Consider the following 17,858-nt stretch of genomic DNA (forward strand, 5'->3'; position numbering starts at 1 on the left):
GGAAGGCTCCTTTCTGTTCCTTGTCACACAAACTGTGGCTGTACACATTAAAAAAGGTCAGTTTCAAGTTTTTATACAGTCTATGGTTCCAAAGTAGACCTAAAGTGACCTTAGATCATTTAAATTATCTCAACTGGCAGATGATACAATTTTTTTTTTTTTGTCTAATAGAGAGGAATGGATCAAAGCAATTAGATGTGTTGAGGAATTTTCTACTGTCTCAGGCTTAAGAATGATCTTGAACAAATCTGTTTATTATTTACATTAAAAAGATAAACAGACTTAAATGAGCATACTTTCCTAATAAACTACCTTACGCTGCGCACCGCATGACTGACAGGATGGCTGCACTTCTCCACCATCAGCCACTATCGTGCTCACAGTTTTGAACAAACAGGTTAAGGCGGCGACCAGCAAACATGAAACTAGAATTCTGACTCTGTATTGACTGCTGCTTATTTATTTAGCATTATTGGCTTTTTGATGCATCCTCCAATTAGTACAGCGCTACATATGATAATATGCTTGCTACTATGTGCCGGCGGCCATCAGTGCGTAAAATAATAACACTTAAATATTATACCTACCATAAAGGGTCAAATTGCGTCTCTCCGTGAGCAATAAGTCTTTGGTGGCATTTTTCACGCTATTGAAACTCAAACTTTGTTGCAATATCGCAGACATCAGGGGCAAGTAGTGGACTGCTGTGTGTGTGTGGGCATTAGATGAGGCTCCACACGGCTGCCACACTGGCCGGTGTGACGTCGCTGCCACTAGGGGCGCTAAAGACAGTGGTCGCTGCCACACTGACCACTGGTTGCATTTGGTTATATCTACTGTAATGCATCTTTATCATAATTCTTTGTTAATATATTATTGATTATGCCTACTCTTATTGTTGATATAACCAACTGCAACCAGTGGTCAGTGTGGCAGCAGTGGTCGGTGTGGCAGCAACCCAAGACTGTGAAGCCTCGTCTCATGCTTCTCTCTCGCCAAATTCTTCATACTTTGGTGTTTTTGAATTGAATAACGGCAACCATATGAATAAAATACTATCTATTTATTTCCAGGCCATTAGAGCTTGTTTATAAAAGTTTGATAACTTCACAGTAATTTATCGATTTTGTAGTCTTTTTTTTTTTTTTTTAATCAACTTAGTTAGCCATTTAACTTCGGAAAGTATTCTTTAAGGTTTCAAAACTTAAAACCTCCAGACCTCAATTTTTTATGTTGCATAGGGTATCTTTCCCTAAATAATAACATTTGTTCCTCCAAATGAAATTAAATAAGTATCTTATCTAATTCTTTGTATATTTCAGTAGGCATTTCCAGTGATAAGGATACATAGATCTGGATATTCCCTCAGTATTAGATAGTAGAACTCTACCATTCAGTGAAAGATGCCTCATCCACCGCATGTTGAACCTTTTTCATTATTTGTTTAATCATAGGGCTGAAGTTTAGGTTATTGCAGAGTTTTTCATTCTTATCACACCCAGATATGTAACTGGGTTTTTCACAGGGATACCATTAACTTCTGATAGTTCATATATTACCTTTTTTAATGTGTACAGCCACAGTTTGTGTGACAAGGAACAGAAAGGAGCCTTCCCTCAGAGACTGTGGTAGCGACCAGTGGTCGGTGTTGCAGCTGCGTTAGTTGGTGAAGTAATGTGGAAACTTTGCACGGGATAACATTAGCAACTGCTCGGCGTTAGCCGGCGAGCTAACGTGACTTTCTCTGTGTTTCTCCAGCTTTACTAATGCTCACTTACTCGAGATCATCTGAACCTGTTTGTTCTGATGAGCTTCAGCACATAAACCTGGTTGTTTTATGGTGTTAGTGGACTGCATGTCGTTAGCTGCCGTGTTGTCGCTGTAGTCTGAGAGAGGCTCGGGAGCACACAGGGCTGAATCCGACCCGGAGACCTCACATTAAAAGCAGAATAGTGGCTGATGCAAGCAACGGAGAAAACAGGCGTGTGCTTCATTTCTAAGTGAGTTTTCAGCCCATTGACAATAAGGCAATGAAAATTTGATTTATTAAAATCAAATACTTACATATAGCCCCTTTAAGGCAAAAGTCGTAAATGAACAACAGCTGCTATCATGTACTTTTGAAAGACGTCATTCTGCGTGCACACTGTTAGTAGATCAGCTTACATGTTAATTTGCTGGTGAAATCAAGTTTGCACACATTTTTACTCACGCAAACCTTTAGTAAATCTGGCCCTTTGTACACCTGGCATTAATAAGCATTGTTGTTGATGATTAGACCTCATTATGTAAAAAATGATGCTGTCCTATACAATAAAATTATTTATATTAATATATTATAACACATTTTTGAGGTTAGCAAGTAAACCCGTGTTTTTGTAGTTTGATAAAAATGTTTTAAGCTTGTGCTACACTGTCTGAGAACTCTGACCTGCTGAAAAGCATCACAGAGACTGAAGTGATGGTAAGGAAAATGTAGTCTACTGCATTTGAACCATGAATGACCCAGTTAGGAGGTGAGCTTTCAACAAATCGAGCCAACAGAGACTTTTTCTGCTTTTGTATTCATGTGCTGACAGCTCCTGTCAAAGTCTATACACACCACAGATCTGCAAGACCAGGCTAAAGTTTCTCTCCGACTTTGTTTGCTGTGATGGTTTTGAGCGATTTCTATTCATCCCCCTGTTGAAATGGATGCTGTGACACTGTGTGTCTAATTAGATGATATTTTGAGCTCAAACTTGATCTGAATTCAAACGTCTGATGAATCATGATTGCGTCATACAGTTTAGAGACATGACCACAGCACTTTTTCACATTCTGTGTTCTCTTGCTTTAATTTTTCAGAACATGGATAAGACACAGCTCCCCTCTGTGACGCTGATCGTGGGCTGTGGAGTGTCTTCACTGACATTGCTGCTACTCATCATCATCTATGTGTCTGTCTGGAGGTAAGATACAGCATCTTGATGTGGAATCCTTCAGCACTGAGCTGTGATTAATGCAAGGTAACATCAGAACAATTTCACTAGTTAACCTCATGAGAACACCCTTGAGTCAGTAGATTCCTTCTTGCTGTCCTATCAGAAACAGTCAGTGATTTAGCTTTTTTCTGTAATTGTTTGATTGTTTTTGTTAATCTGATGAATTCAAAACACATGAAGGAAATCTAAAGAGAAATGAGTAGAGGTTGTGGTAGAATCCTGTAATGGCTTATATGTAACACCACACCCACTAGACATACATACAAGGTAAAATAAACATACAAAATTACTCAAACATTTTAAATATTAGTATTCATAAATTGCATATTTAAAATAAGTTTAATTTTTTTTTATTTTTTTTTAACTCAACGCAGAAAAATGCACACTGCTTGTTTTGTCCAACCAACTGTCCATCCTCAGAATGATTAACAATAAATTAAAATTATTAAATTGGAACCATGAAATATGTTTACATGAAAAATATCTATCATCAAAATAGTTTATAACCATGCAACATTGCCCCCAAAGCAAACTTCTGTTTTATCACTGTACATTATAGTATCTTACGCAGTTTTATGGCCAGTTGAAAAATATTTTGGTCTGTACATTTTTTGAGTTCACCAGCTACTGGTGAGTCGACCAAAAAGTGAATTTTTGACCCTGCTGCTGGTCACTGTGGGTTAATAAATGTCGACTCCTCAGATTTTTCTGCGTGGAACAGCATGTGGCAAGTGCTACGTTACTGCTGCTTCTGTCTGTATGACTTGTTCTGTGTGTTCAACGGGCACTAATTGACACAAATGAAATTGCGAGGTGATCAGCAATGCAACCGATGGGGACATAATCCTGCTACAAAGCTTGTCAGCCACCTAGCTACATGCATGAACAACAACTACACAAAGTTGGTGCATTGACATGGATGCAGCTGCACAGGTTGCTGTAAGTTGTAAATCTGGGTATTGAAGCTGTGAATGTAATGCTAACATTGAACGTTAGTTAGCTAACATGGTGTTAAAGATAGTTTGTCAATGAGGTTAACAATACTGTTGCGTTTTTTATCCTGCGCGGGAAGGAGTTCATTTAAAATAGTTGTTTTTTTAATTTCCGATATTGATGTATACATTTTGGAGCAGTACAAGTTCAACAACTCATAATTCACTAACCATTTCATACCTAAAACAACAAATGGACAAAGCACTTTACAATTTTTACCCATTCACACATTGATGGTGGCAGAGCTGCTATTCAGGGTGCTCGCCTGTACATCAGGGGCAACTCAACTTTGGACAGGAGGAGCTGGGCCAAGCTGAACCGCCAACCCTCTCTACCTCCTGAGCCACAGCTGCCAAATAAGAGAGAATATTTAGCTGATTAAAACATGTTTCAACAACACTATATATGCTTTGAGTAGAGGAAGGTGACCAACATGGCTAAACCTAATTCACGTGCAACCTGTGGCTGTAAAGGGGAGCCTGGTTTGGCATAATCAAATCAGTCATAGCATCTGGAGAAAGGCTGGAAACTGAAGCCTGTATGATCTTGGCTGCAGGTCTGTGGTGCTAGATTCATCTGTAGTAAGGTTTGTTTTTTAATTTTTTTTAAATCTGTGGCATTTTCCTGCAGGTACATTCGGTCTGAGCGCTCAGTCATCCTCATTAACTTCTGCCTCTCCATCATCTCCTCCAATGCCCTTATTCTCATTGGACAGACACAGACACGGAATAAGGTAAGGACCCACACCAAGACCAATGTGTTCTGTCCATTAGCTTTAGCTCGATATTTTATGACCACAGTGATGCAGTTTGTCTGCTGCATTAAGAATCATCCTGCTCACTTGGCTTTTCCTGTGGTTTCAGGTCTTATGCACCCTGATTGCTGCTTTTCTTCATTTCTTCTTCTTGTCCTCGTTCTGCTGGGTTCTGACGGAGGCGTGGCAGTCGTACATGGCAGTGACGGGCCGCCTCAGGAATCGTATCATCCGCAAGCGTTTCCTGTGTCTCGGCTGGGGTGGGCCTTCAGTCTGCTGTCCATCACGTCGTCCATCTGGTCTTTCTCATTTCTCCTGTGTTAATGTCCGTTTCTGTTTTCCTCCCAGGTCTCCCTGCACTAGTAGTGGCAATCTCGGTAGGATTCACCAAGGCAAAGGGATATGGAACACCAAGCTAGTAAGCATGCTTTCCTATAGATCCAGTATTTTATATTCCGCCCCCTCTTTAACTGTTTATGCAGGACTGGTTGGTGGTTTACGTGTGCAGCATAATTAACCTTTCTCTTTCTCTGTCTCATCAATCTTTGACCATCCTCATTCTTGTCATGCGTACACTACGTCCCTCCTCTTTACAACCCTTCATGTTTCATCCCCCTTCCCTGCCTCGTTCCTCCCTCATCTCCATTTCTTCTAATCATACCTTTCTACAACTGTTTTTTCCTGCTCCTCTCTCACAGCTGCTGGCTGTCTCTGGAAGGAGGTCTTCTCTATGCATTTGTTGGACCTGCTGCAGCTGTTGTCTTGGTATTTCCTCTTTCCTCTCCGTCTGTGTTGGTTTGCCTTTAGAACATCTGCACTAATTCAAATTTTCATTAACAATAGCTGTCATTATGTAACAGATCTCATACAGTCACTTTAAAAACAGAAAGCATATTTAGAATGCATATATCCATGTGGGGATTTACACTATTTATAATGTTAACACCTTCAGTAATAACAATAATAATAAAACAACAACATGATTTAATTAAACACTATATTAAATTGTGAAAAAATAAACACACCAAAGCAACCCAGCTGTCATTGTAAATAAAATTATCCCAAAAAATTTTGACCCTGGACACAGACAGTGTATAAAATGGTGGTACATTTTAAAACATTAACATTAAAGCTGCTACCTCATTATTTTAGCTATTATTAATATAAAATAATTGTTGGTTGTTATGTAGTTAATTATGTAACAGTTTATCTATGTCTAAGTTATCTAATAGTTTTTCAGTATAAAAGTTAACAAATAATAATTCCCCTGTTTTCTTTACCTTCTCTGCTTCTTCCTTTCCTTCCCTGCCTCCTCCCGTCCTTGTTGACATTCCCCTTTCCATACCTAGCTCTTCCTTTTCTGGCTTACTTCCTAATTTCCTTCCCTAGGTCTTCCTTTATCTTATTACCTCATCTCTTCTTTCGCCACTTTGTTCTTTTCTTCCATGCCGCCACCTTTCCTTGCTTACGTTCTCCTTTACTTCCTGCCTTTTCCTTTCCGTTATTTACTTTCCCTACTTACTTCTTTCCCCCTGCCTCCTTCTTTCCTCATTTACTATCTTTCCTTTTCCTGTCCTGTTCCTAGTTTTGCAATTACATACCTCCTCTTTTCTTCTTAACCTCTTTTCCTAACCCTGTTATTAGTCAGGTTGTTTTTAGGCATCTAATTGGATAAAAAAACATAATGAGCTAACTTTAGCTCTGTGCTAAAGTGTTCAATAAGTATTTATTTATTTATTTTAAAATGTCAACATGAAGATTGGATTCTAATTTGCAAATGATAAGTCACTTAAGCACCTTATAGCCATGAAAAACACTGGCTTCCTGTTGGAGGACACTACTTTTCAAAGCCATCGACCATCAAAATCACCATGTGAGCTCTGACAAACCCCGGGGGCCAAATGCATAAAACTGTGTACGCACCAGGACAGAATATGTCTTTTCATCAGATTTATAAAGCTGCATGTACGCCTGATTCTATTTCATAAACTTAAATCATTGTAGATCTGGGCATATTTCCACTCCTACAGTTAGCCATAAACGGATGTCCGCTTGCCACTCATTAGACCTGTAAATGAGAAGACCGATTACACACGACACTGTTGATTTTACAGCGCCCGTACTACTCATTCATCACGTGTACCTGTAAGCCATCATCAGCTGTGATATCTCATCCACCATTATTAAATGCCAGAAGGATGATCGATGATGAATTTATAGAGCTCACATTGAAACAGACTTTACAAAGTACTTCACAATTCAGGATCAAAGGAAAAACGTAAATTGAAAAACTGAATCATTCATAAAAATAAGTGTTTTAAGTTTATCAATGTAGGGTACAAACATAAAAACACAAAGATTGAACTTGACGACCAACCTAAACAAATAATGTTTTACTCTAAGGTTACATCTCTCACCAGGCATGGTTTATACATCTGGTCCCAGATGACTATATCCTACTGGTGTTTTAGGTGCTTTTGATAAATGTCTGTGGTGTGTTTAGAAATAAGATAATGGTCTCCACAGCCGTGACAACTTTATTAGAATGGAAATAGCACAGTTCCCCTTTCTTACAGCTGCTGTTTAAATTTGAAGGACAATCTTACATCAACCATAAAAATCGTATGGAGACAAATTCACATTTAAATCGTAACCCCAACTGCCCTGATGGTCAATCTACATCTGAAGTATATCACAGACATAAACCCTGGCAGTACCCACTGTACAGTGTCCTTGTTTCACTAATCAAATCCATTAGCTACACGTCCCAGTGCTTCTTTCCCACCTACAAGTGAACAGCTTGCTTTGGGTGTCCTTTTTACACAGGCTGCTTCTTTAATAAAGAGATATTGCTCCAATTGGCAACCATACTGGAGGCCCGGCCCACTTGGAACAGCCTCAGAGTGGTTTGTGCAAGACATTTGTAGACTGTGAATTCTCAAAGCAGGAAATTCCTAGGAATTATTACCATCAAGGATATTCCCATCCCCTCACCTGTGATTTTACACAGCTCATATTTTATGTGTGATTTTTTTCCCCCAGCAAACTGTCTATATTCAAAATGTATTTACACGTTAGCAATCCATCCTTTCAACTGTTTCATACCTCTCATACTTCATTGGGTGCCTGTTTTTGGTGAACAGTCTAGAAATTACAGTGCAGAGCCTACAGTAAGTATCACTAATGTGTGTGTGATGACATTTGTGAGCATGCTGCCATCATCATCTTGTCACGACAATCATCATCATCAGAGTAGAGCTGCATGTTCTGATGTAATGAAAGTGTCTTTGCTCTGCTTTAATCCTGTGCCTCTTCTCTTTGACAGGTTAACATGGTTATTGGGATTCTCGTTTTTAACAAACTGGTGTCCAAAGACGGCATTACTGATATGAAACTAAAGGAGAGGGCGGGGTATGCCTTATACCACACATCCATTTTACACAGTGACCTATAACCAGCCTGATGGCTCAGCCAGAGGGGAGGGACTAGCACAGTTATTGGATCTTTGCCTGAAGTAATCCTTTTAATAATTTCATACTTTGGCAAATTTGTTTAAAAGTACAATTCATTTTGAACAATAGGAGGGTGAAGAGGACAAGAAAAAAGAAACAAAAGAGAGAAATATGACTGAATTAATCCAAAGACCAAAGTAAAATGTGTTTTCTCATATAGTTAAGACTATGAGCAATGCATCTAACTTAGAGCTAAATGGAGGATAGAAGAATGTTAACAGATATGGGGAAGGCTGTCTGGTTATTGGTCCTGCACAGACTGAGCAAGATGATGACTCATCTCATTGCTTTCTTTTAAGTTTCAAATGTGTCGCATTTCCTCCAGCGGCTCTTTGTTTGCAGGTGTTGCTATTGATGTAAAGTTCTGTAAATCCATCTGTCTTTTTTTCTCCAGTTTTGTTGTTTCTAGTAGAGGGAAGCAGGGCATTTAGACCGCAAGGCCCAGCTATAAATAAATTCAATCAAAAATACAGTTTAGTAGCTTCGGCCATCATTCTGTTGGTTAGGATAACATTGTACTCAACAAAGTAACTGTTGAGACTGCGAAATATGTTATATAATATGTTTCCTTTAAAATCTTCTTTTTTGGTACTAAGCTAGTGTTGTAAGTCATTGTAATTCCACTGAATACAAGTTTAATTTCTGAACTCAGTACACAGATAGTCAAAAGTAAAGAAAATACGCCTTCCAACAACTTCCAAATTTCAAAGATATTGTGACCGTAGCAACTGGAACATTTGAACGTAAAGCGGCAATGGTTCTATGTCAGGGTCCTTCTGTAGACACTGTGCCAATGTTTTCTATAAAAACCTTCACACCTGCCGTGACGGGATGTGTGCGATTTTATCACATGATACACTATTGTCCTATCCCAGTGTTGATCTGCGTCAAAGTTTCTAAAAAAAGTTAACACCTGCAAGGATAGGGATAGTGTTCTGCCCCGGTGTATTCCTTATGTTATATGTTGAATACCCACAAAACAGCAAATTTAAGTAATAAATGGTACAAGATATTGTGGTTTTGCAGCTTTTAGTGTTATTTCTTGACCAACAACTGCTGAGCTTATTGGCTGCATCTTAAACATTCTGTCCTATTTGAGTTACCGGATTTCAGGACTGTAAATATCGTGCTAATGTGACTACTTTGGAGTTGTTGGAAAGTACATTTCTTCTCTTTTGACGGAGGCTGTATCCCCTGGCTTCCTGCTGTTTTGTGCTACTGTAAACAGTTCCCAGAAACTGTATCAGATGCCTCATCTGACTTTGATTTTGGCAGCAATTATGCATATTTTCCAAAATGTTGGGAGTGCTCCTGAAAATGTTAGAAAACTGACCAAGAACTTGTGACTACTTTTGATTTAAGTTTGCAATTGGGCTGTCACTGGTATCAGTTTTCAAAAAGCCATTGGCCAAACCACAGAGCACACATGCACCCTGCTCCCCTTTACCCTGCAGGCTGTTATGTCTCCATTGGCATTGTTGGTGCATTCAAATGTTATTTTCTTTCTCTCTCTGAAAATGTTTGCTTTCTTCAATGATCTATCTGTTCTACTGTACTTTGTTTATGCTGTCTGAAATGCCATGTTTGCGTTTGCACAGAATCCCCTCTCTCTCACTCAGGGCTCTCCAATCAGGAACACATGAGTCTCAGAAGCCCCCTTCCATGTCATCACTGATTGGGTAAAAAAATACCTGCCCGTCCTACCCTCTTTTTAGTATGTATGGCTACCAGCCCTGCCCATCACCAAACCTGCTGAATCCTCTAGCAAGCACCTCTGATTGGCTTACTATTACTTCCTGCCTATGTACCTCACTATTTCACTAGTGACCTTGCAATTTATGCTACCTCCTGTTAGCTGAATAGAGCATAACACATTACTACCCCAGGTTCTGACAATTTTTGAAATGCTTTTAGAGAAACTGTGACAGTTTCAACAATAACTCAAGCTAGCTGCAGCGCAGTAATATTAATATTTTCTAATGAGTTGAATGGTGTGGGCATGCGTGTGTGCAACGTTAGTATTGTCATATCTATAGAGTGTGTGTTCTGATACAGAGTAACACGTAGAAACGTAGATTGTCTTTGTCAAGGAAATTTCCTTCTTTAAGGGTAATATCACACAGGGTGTCACATCAGGGTCCTTTGCTGAGCTAAAGGTAGCAGCCTGTGACAAGTCAAACTGTGACTGATGCTGCTGCCTTGATAAGGCCAAATTCTGTGGTCCATTTTCTATGCAGCCCATTATTATGTTTCAGACACACTAATGACTGGCTCTCTTAACAATGAAACACAACATGACTTAGGTTAACTTAGCATTGAACCAGTATCCAGTAGAATCTTCACAGATGTTTGGGTGAAGGTTAACCTTATTTGGACTATCTCAGTGTGTCTAGGAAGGATAAATTTTCCTTGCCAGGGTGCAGCCTTCAGATTTGGTTGGCGCTACACTGTGTTTCACTTGGTACTACTGATAAATAATGCTGCCGAAGACATCCTGAGTTTTTCCTGAAACCTTTTCATCAATAAGAGTTGACTAGCTCACAATAATTTCCTTCCCAGTCTTGACAGTAAGACCTGGGCTGCTAGACTTTTATTAGCTTTCCTTCAGTCTGAATGTCACCTCAGAGTTTTATCCCCATGGCTCATTGTATTTAGAAATTTACATTTATTAATTTAGCAGACGCTTTTATCCAAAGCAACTTACAATTGCTATACATACGCATCGCACGCCTGTGGAGCAACTAGGGGTTAAGTGTCTTGCTCAGTGGATGGGTCTACATCAAAGGCATAGTCTTATCCATTGTGCCATCACCAACCCAATTGCTCAAAACTGATTGTTCTCAACCGTTATTTGACTGGTGAAATTAGCTCTGGTACTTGAACCGGTTCCGTTCAAGATTCTTGGAACCTTGAACTCTTAACTGGGTCTGATTCCTAGTCTCTATGAATGGATGCAGCTGGTCCCCAGGGATCGTGCGAAACATCACAACTGTGGCTGTGCTCACAGCCAGCTTAGTCTCTACTAAAGCAAAAGTGTTGGAAGGTGTGTTCACTCACGTCCCTCTCATTCCTCACAGCTGCCATGTTGCTTTTGAAACAGAATGACACGTTACAAAAGTAGTGCAAATGAGAAAATGGACGGGTGTCACTGAAATATTTCCAGGTGTATATCCATCCATGTTACCATTTTCTGCCACTTAGCAGGTAGCCCAGTGTCCTTCTCGTCAACCACGTCCTGTTCCAGGAGGATCCCAAGGCATTTACAGGATACATAGGATATCTAAATCCTCCAGTGCCTTCGGAGTCTACCCCTGGGGTCTCTTCCCAGTTGGACTTGTCTGGAACACCTCCAGAGGGAGGCTTGAAGAGGCATGCTGATTAGGTGCCAAACCATTTGAACTGGCTCTTTTTAATATAACAGAGCAGCTGTTTTACTCCGACCTCCCTTGAGATATCAGATCTCCTCAGCTTATCCTGATGGTGATGCCCCGACATGAATTGGCACAACTGGGGAAATATCTACTACTTGGGCCCCCTAAGGCAAACTAAGGGCTATTCAAAAGCCTTTGTGATTCTGCTTTAATAGGACACACCTGCAGTAAGGCGATGGACCAGACCTGCAAGTGGATATGACAGAGGCCCACTACTATAGGGTCTAGTCAGTCCAATGGCACCATATTCTTTTGCGCCAAGCCGTGACCAGTTCACACTGGAGTCTGATATTGGCCACATTTAAAAAATAATGTGAACAGTCAATCAAAAAAAAATCAGATCTGCAGTGGGGACGTAGTCTTATTATTTATCAGACTTCAGCTCCGTCAGGAACCACAAGAGGCTTTAAACTTTTTGACCTGTAAACAGAGTCTGATGGTTAAACCTGTTGAGTTCCCCACGCCGGTGCAAATTTTAAAGATAAAAGTAACAGTTGAAAACAAAATAACTTTATAAATAAAATAATTATCTTCTCAATTCATTTCTACTTTCATCAGCTCTGTACATCAGATCATTTCATTTTTGTGAGATCCACCACTCACAGTGGATCTAACCATTTCCTCCACATGCTGCACACAGTAGGCAGTCTCTTCTCAATTTGAGAATGCAAATACAAATTGCAGATGTAATATGTTGAGGCTGCTCGGGCTTGTTGGTTAAGTTATCTGAACACTTTATTGTTTGTGCTGGCTGTGTGCTGTTTAGGCTGCTTGCAGTTCTCTCTGTGGTGGAGCGATAAAGGAAAGAAGAACATGTTATGTTTTGATTTGTTTTGGTGACCATCCTCAACCCACTCGCCTCTGCTGCATGTGTTTCTCGAGGTTCAAATGCAGAACATGTTTAATGAAGCTAATTAATTTCTGCAGTATCTAATTAAGAGTGCAGTAGCATCTGCACCAGGCAGGTCTGCTCACACCTCAGGGACTGGCCTCACTGCTGAGTCTCCTTTCCCCCAAAATTAGAGGCTAATTCACTGAGAAAATGAAAACGGACAGGAGAGGCATTTCAAACAGCGCTGGAGTTTCTTTCCTCCTGAAATAATGCATAAATTGCTTCAATTATCAAGCCTTTGTATTTACAGGTTGTAATGGTAGGTTAATCTAACATTAAGAAGATGAAAAGAGTTTTTGGAGCATTAACACATTTCTAGTGTACCACTTGATGCAAAGCTTTGGAGCGTCTTGTAAAGTTTACGAAAGGTTTATGGTGGACTCAAGGACTAGATTGTACCAGATAGATTGTATATTCATTTATTTAGCTTAATGCACGTCACCCCGATTCTTAAGTCCAGGGAAATGGTGTTGTATTTCAAAAAGTCTTGATTGCTTTTTAATATCACTGCCTACAGCGTACATTTAGTGGCTGTATTGCCCTTTTACTTGAAATTGAATTTCTTCTATTATGTGATTTTTAATCCAGGCGTCCAGGGGCTACAAAAAATCGATTCCCTCAGCTCTTCAGCTTTAATTGTTGTTTAGCAGGAGGCCATATGGTGACAGATTAGTTTGTTATAACTTGTCAATATCTCCAGCATTGTAGTCAGTATTTGTGTAGCAACGGCAGTGGAGATATATACAGAGTTATTAACGGAATTCTTATAGTTTGGGGAGTTTGGGGGGATGAAAGGAAAATGAAGTGATTCATTTCTTGGTGATCATACCTGGAAATTAGGAGTTGCTTTCTTATATGTTGTATACTGTTGGAAAATGAGTACCCTTTTTCGCTTCCATTGAGATCAAAACTGAATTAAAAGCAAAACCCATTTTGTCTCATTTTTGTGAATAACTGGCAGGGGCAGACAAAGTGGCATCACACTGAGCTATTTCTAGTACTGTAGCCAAAATAGAGTTTGGACACAGGAAATGCTTAACGATCTAAAAAATCAATAGTAAACATCAGGTGTCAGTTCAATATATATACACTGTCTTTAAATGAGACTGAGAGATAGACATAGAGTAAAGTAGTAAAGTAAAGAAATGAGAAAGACACACAGTGACAAAGGCTCTCTGGTGATTCAAGTGAAATCACTTACTGAATAGAGTTTGGAAGTGGGGGGAGCTATTACTGTAGTTTCAGAGGTATGTTTCCCGACACATTCCAAAGTTTTTATTAAATTATATTTTATGGTCCTGTGTAGAAACGCACGTGTCTCCTGCAATGAAATGTAAAACCTAAGTCAGCTACAAATCATGAGAGGCATTTTTTGATAACAGAAAACACTGAGCTTAATGTTACGGTACGATACGACTTTATTGTCATTTTACAACATCCAGTTACACATATCTGCGATGGACTGGCGACCTGTCCAGGGTGTACCCCGCCTTTCGCCCGATGTCAGCTGGGATTGGCTCCAGCCCCCAGCGACCCTGTACGCAGGATTAGCGGTTGACGATGTAGACGTACAAAACACATCAAACAACCATGACATACATTATATCTGTTGGATTCACATCTCAGTTAGGAGCACTCTAATTATATATATAAACAAACTCTTCCGCCTGTTGCGTTTAAATAAAGGGACTCTGTATCGCCTATTGGAGGACAGAAGTTGGGATTCTCCATTTGAAACAAGTGAGGAGTCAGATAAGATACTGTTAGCAAGTCTGAGCATGCTCTTGTGTTGAGTTGCTTGAAAAGAGTGCGCCACAGGTTGGCCAAATTTAAGTTTCACAGTTAGGCTGCTGAGCCAGGCTGTACAGCAGTACAGCATGACACTCTGAATCACTGATTTAAAAAACAGAAAGATAATCTGGCTAATGGCCCCAAAAGATCTGAGTCTACGAAGAAAGTACATGTGCTGCTGTACCTTGTTACAGATACATGATAGGGATAAATTGTGAACGCTGACTGTAATGACTGATGGAAGCCAATGCCGACGCCAATTTTGACTTGTTCATGAGAGTGGAGGTTTGACATGTGTCTGTGTGTGAACCTTTGCATTCGATCTTGGCTTTGCTCGTAATAAGCAGATAGAACAGACTGGGATGACATAGGGTGAGGCACATCCAGCACATCATCATAATCAGAGCAGCAGAGATCCACAACAGCCATATGAAAAGCATGAAATAAGCCACTTAGATGAAGCCTTTTGGTATTACATGCAGATAAACAGTTGAATGGGTGAAATACTGAGAGCACAGAGAAGAGCCTTGTTTCTTTCAGGTCATCAGAGCAGTCACTTGTGACGAGAATCAGACACGTGTAACATGAAATATCCACCGATGTCTGTCTTGGACCCACCTCCCCTGTACCCAGAGTCGTACACAGGTAAACCCCAAAACACAAACACAAACCTCCGAGCTGGACTGTAGCCCTGAGAGAGAGATTGTGCGAGAACACTGTGACTCACTGTTTGCGTGACTGTTTGTGCGTGCTCGCGTGCGCACGTGCATCAGTCTGAGTCTGTGTGTAGGTGCATTTGTATCTGTTTGTGTATGTTACAGCGTGTTAATTTGACTTTGCAGTCAGATGACAGTGCCACTGTACAATATGACGCTCAAATGTGCCAAGTGCGGAGTTATCTCTTCGGCTGACGTTTCCACCACAGCTACCAGTAACGCCATGTTAGTCCCGCTAATTATTTTTCCTTAACTCTTGCCTCTGTTCTCTCCTCTACTGTATGCCACCCTTCTTCTCCCTCACATTGGTTTGCTTTTCTTTTATCCCTCTGTCATTTTTTCTTCTCTGTGATGCCCTGGCAGGGAGGATTTCACCCAATATGAAAGGCTCCTGAAGCTGAATGTGCCGCTCATGAAAACAAACTGTGTGTTGACTGTACATGTGAATAATTCTGCATGTGTGAGTGATGATTGAATGAGAGTGTGTGTTTGTGTTTGTCCCTTAAAAGATCATCAGAGTCACAAAGCTGATTAGAACAAATGTTGAGGAGGCCGTGGACATAGCAGTGCAGGGAGGAGCAGCAATACACTTTTACTGTCTCAGTTTGTGTGTGTCCCGCTGGGATCTATGAGTGCCTGGATGGATCATTTCTATTATTATCAATCTGAGTCTTTATTTTCTACTTTTGGCTATAGTGCTGATCTAATCTGATCATATTTATAGAAGTTCATTGTGGAGTTATCTGCCTCTTTTTTCAGGGAGTGTTGCTCCCTGCTACAGTCCACAAAAACAACCTCTAAATAGCGTATCTGTGTTTTTAAATAGCTGTGGCTGGACAAGTTATACCAGTCATTTCACTCCATAGTCTTTAATGTGACATTGCTGACATACTTCACATATAGTGAAGGGGGGACTACCGTTGAAAATTAGCACTTTTTAGCTAACTTGGGTACATTTACATTGTTTTAATGTTGATATATGATATATATATATATATATAGTAGTATCACATACAGTATCTCACAAAAGTGAGTACACCCCTCAATTTTTTGTTACGATTTGATTATATCTTTTCATGTGACAACACTGAAGAAATGATACTACAATGTAAAGTAGTGAGTGTGCAGCTTGTATAACAGTGTAAATTTGCTGTCTCCTCAAAATAACACATCACATTAATCATCCATTAATGTCTAAACCACTGGCAACAAAAGTGCCAACTTAGGGGTGTACACAAATTTATTTATCTGGCTAATGGGTGTGACGACTAGGAGTAAAATATATTATAAATTTATCACCCACATAGCACTGCAGGAGATATTTCATACTAAGGTTGGGCAATATGACAAGATATGTCCCGTCACTTTTACTCCCAATCCTGTTTCACACCTATATATTTATTTCCTATGCTAACTACAAAGTCTCTTTCTAAATAATATGGGTAGGTCCCTATACAATTAAAATAATCTAATAACGCTGTTAATTCTGGTCCCATCATGGTCCACAACTTTCACAGTCACGTCAGCCTCTATTTTAAATACAAGATTTAATTAGTATTGACTTTTTTCTGTCTGGACTGGCCAACATCAATGGATGACCCGCTACATGTCATCACTCTTGTTTATGCTTGTGCTGACTTGTTTCACTGGTGCCATTGGAAGATAGTGGAGTCAGCAGAACAATACAGCTAATTACTGCTAAGAGGTTGACAGAGTCTGCAGTTTGTAAAAACATGAACATAATTAGTTCACTCTAGCCTTAATAACATAACTAATACCATGTGGGCGTTACTGGGTGAACAGATGTGTTGTAATCACTTTCTGGTTTTAACTTTATGTTTCCTGTCCCCTGTGGATTGTATTAGAGAAGAGCACTCTCTGCAAATAGAGAAGTTTGTAGGTCTACAGTCAAATCATTTTGGTGGAATTATGAATATGATAAACAAGGTCCAGACTGAAAATAACCTGAATTATCCTTTTGGTAGAATTCAGCCCGTTTGAAGGCAGTACGGATATGTTATGCAAATTTTCCATCTCAGACCAATTTCATAGCCAAACTATGTATGTCTAGAGTGTTACTGTGGGCAGGGTGGAAAAGCCTCTGAAACAGGATTCACATGGTGAGGTCAAGGATCAGCAAACCCATTTCCTGCACTGGTCTAGCCCTATTTAATACCAGAGGTGGAAAGTAACTTGGACTTCGTTCTCAGCTACATTTTAGAGGGACATATTTTTGTTTTTTAGTGATTACATTTATGCGTTTCATATTTTACTTTGCAGAATACCTTCTAAAATGCAAATTAGATGATAAGCTGAAAATGTGATGCACTGATAGCTTTTGAATAAGACCAGACAAACAATATTTTATAATAATGAAAATTCTTTTAAAACCATGAGAGCCTGAGTGGTTGGCCTTAAAGGCTTTTTTATGAACAAATCTTTTGATCTGTCTTATCAGCAGCAATGTTATCTTGGTAAACAGTAAATCATTCTATTAAACTGTAGAATTAAATTCCGATTAGTGGATGATTTGTAATGATTGTGTAATCATGGCTTGATTAGCAATGCCTTGCAGGAAATGTGGTGCTCATGTGTCTCGTACATTAGTCATGATTACTATTTCGATGTTGATATAAGTCAGAACGATGTCTTTTCTGACACTTGAATGTGACATGGACGCAGCAGAAGAGCCATGTGTCCTTTCAGCACGTCTGTCACGTTTAAAGAGTACAACACCAGCATTAATTTGCACTGTTAGACCAGCTACATAAATGAAATTGTTTTC

General features: G+C 39.7%; 1 protein-coding gene across 9 annotated transcripts in view; it reads left to right on the forward strand.

Annotated features, from left to right (window-relative positions):
- The window catches only part of adgrb1a (adhesion G protein-coupled receptor B1a), a 139,504-nt gene that overhangs the window by 108,377 nt on the left and 13,269 nt on the right, over positions 1–17,858 (forward strand). For 5 of the 9 annotated variants that reach the window (XM_038712305.1, XM_038712308.1, XM_038712312.1 and 2 more), the window contains 7 exons: positions 2,848–2,951; positions 4,608–4,710; positions 4,841–4,991; positions 5,080–5,149; positions 5,430–5,496; positions 8,057–8,142; positions 15,200–15,298. In XM_038712305.1, the coding sequence (XP_038568233.1) occupies positions 2,848–2,951; positions 4,608–4,710; positions 4,841–4,991; positions 5,080–5,149; positions 5,430–5,496; positions 8,057–8,142; positions 15,200–15,298 (680 nt within the window). Of the gene's footprint in view, positions 1–2,847; positions 2,952–4,607; positions 4,711–4,840; positions 4,992–5,079; positions 5,150–5,429; positions 5,497–8,056; positions 8,143–9,841; positions 9,923–15,199; positions 15,299–17,858 lie in introns of all 9 variants that reach the window. The other 4 variants (XM_038712310.1, XM_038712313.1, XM_038712307.1 and 1 more) reach the window with 3 other exon arrangements.

The sequence above is a fragment of the Micropterus salmoides genome, unplaced genomic scaffold (assembly GCF_014851395.1).
Source record: "Micropterus salmoides isolate LMB-PRFRI ecotype aquatic unplaced genomic scaffold, ASM1485139v1 Ms_hic_scaffold_11, whole genome shotgun sequence".
Classification (NCBI taxonomy): domain Eukaryota; kingdom Metazoa; phylum Chordata; class Actinopteri; order Centrarchiformes; family Centrarchidae; genus Micropterus; species Micropterus salmoides.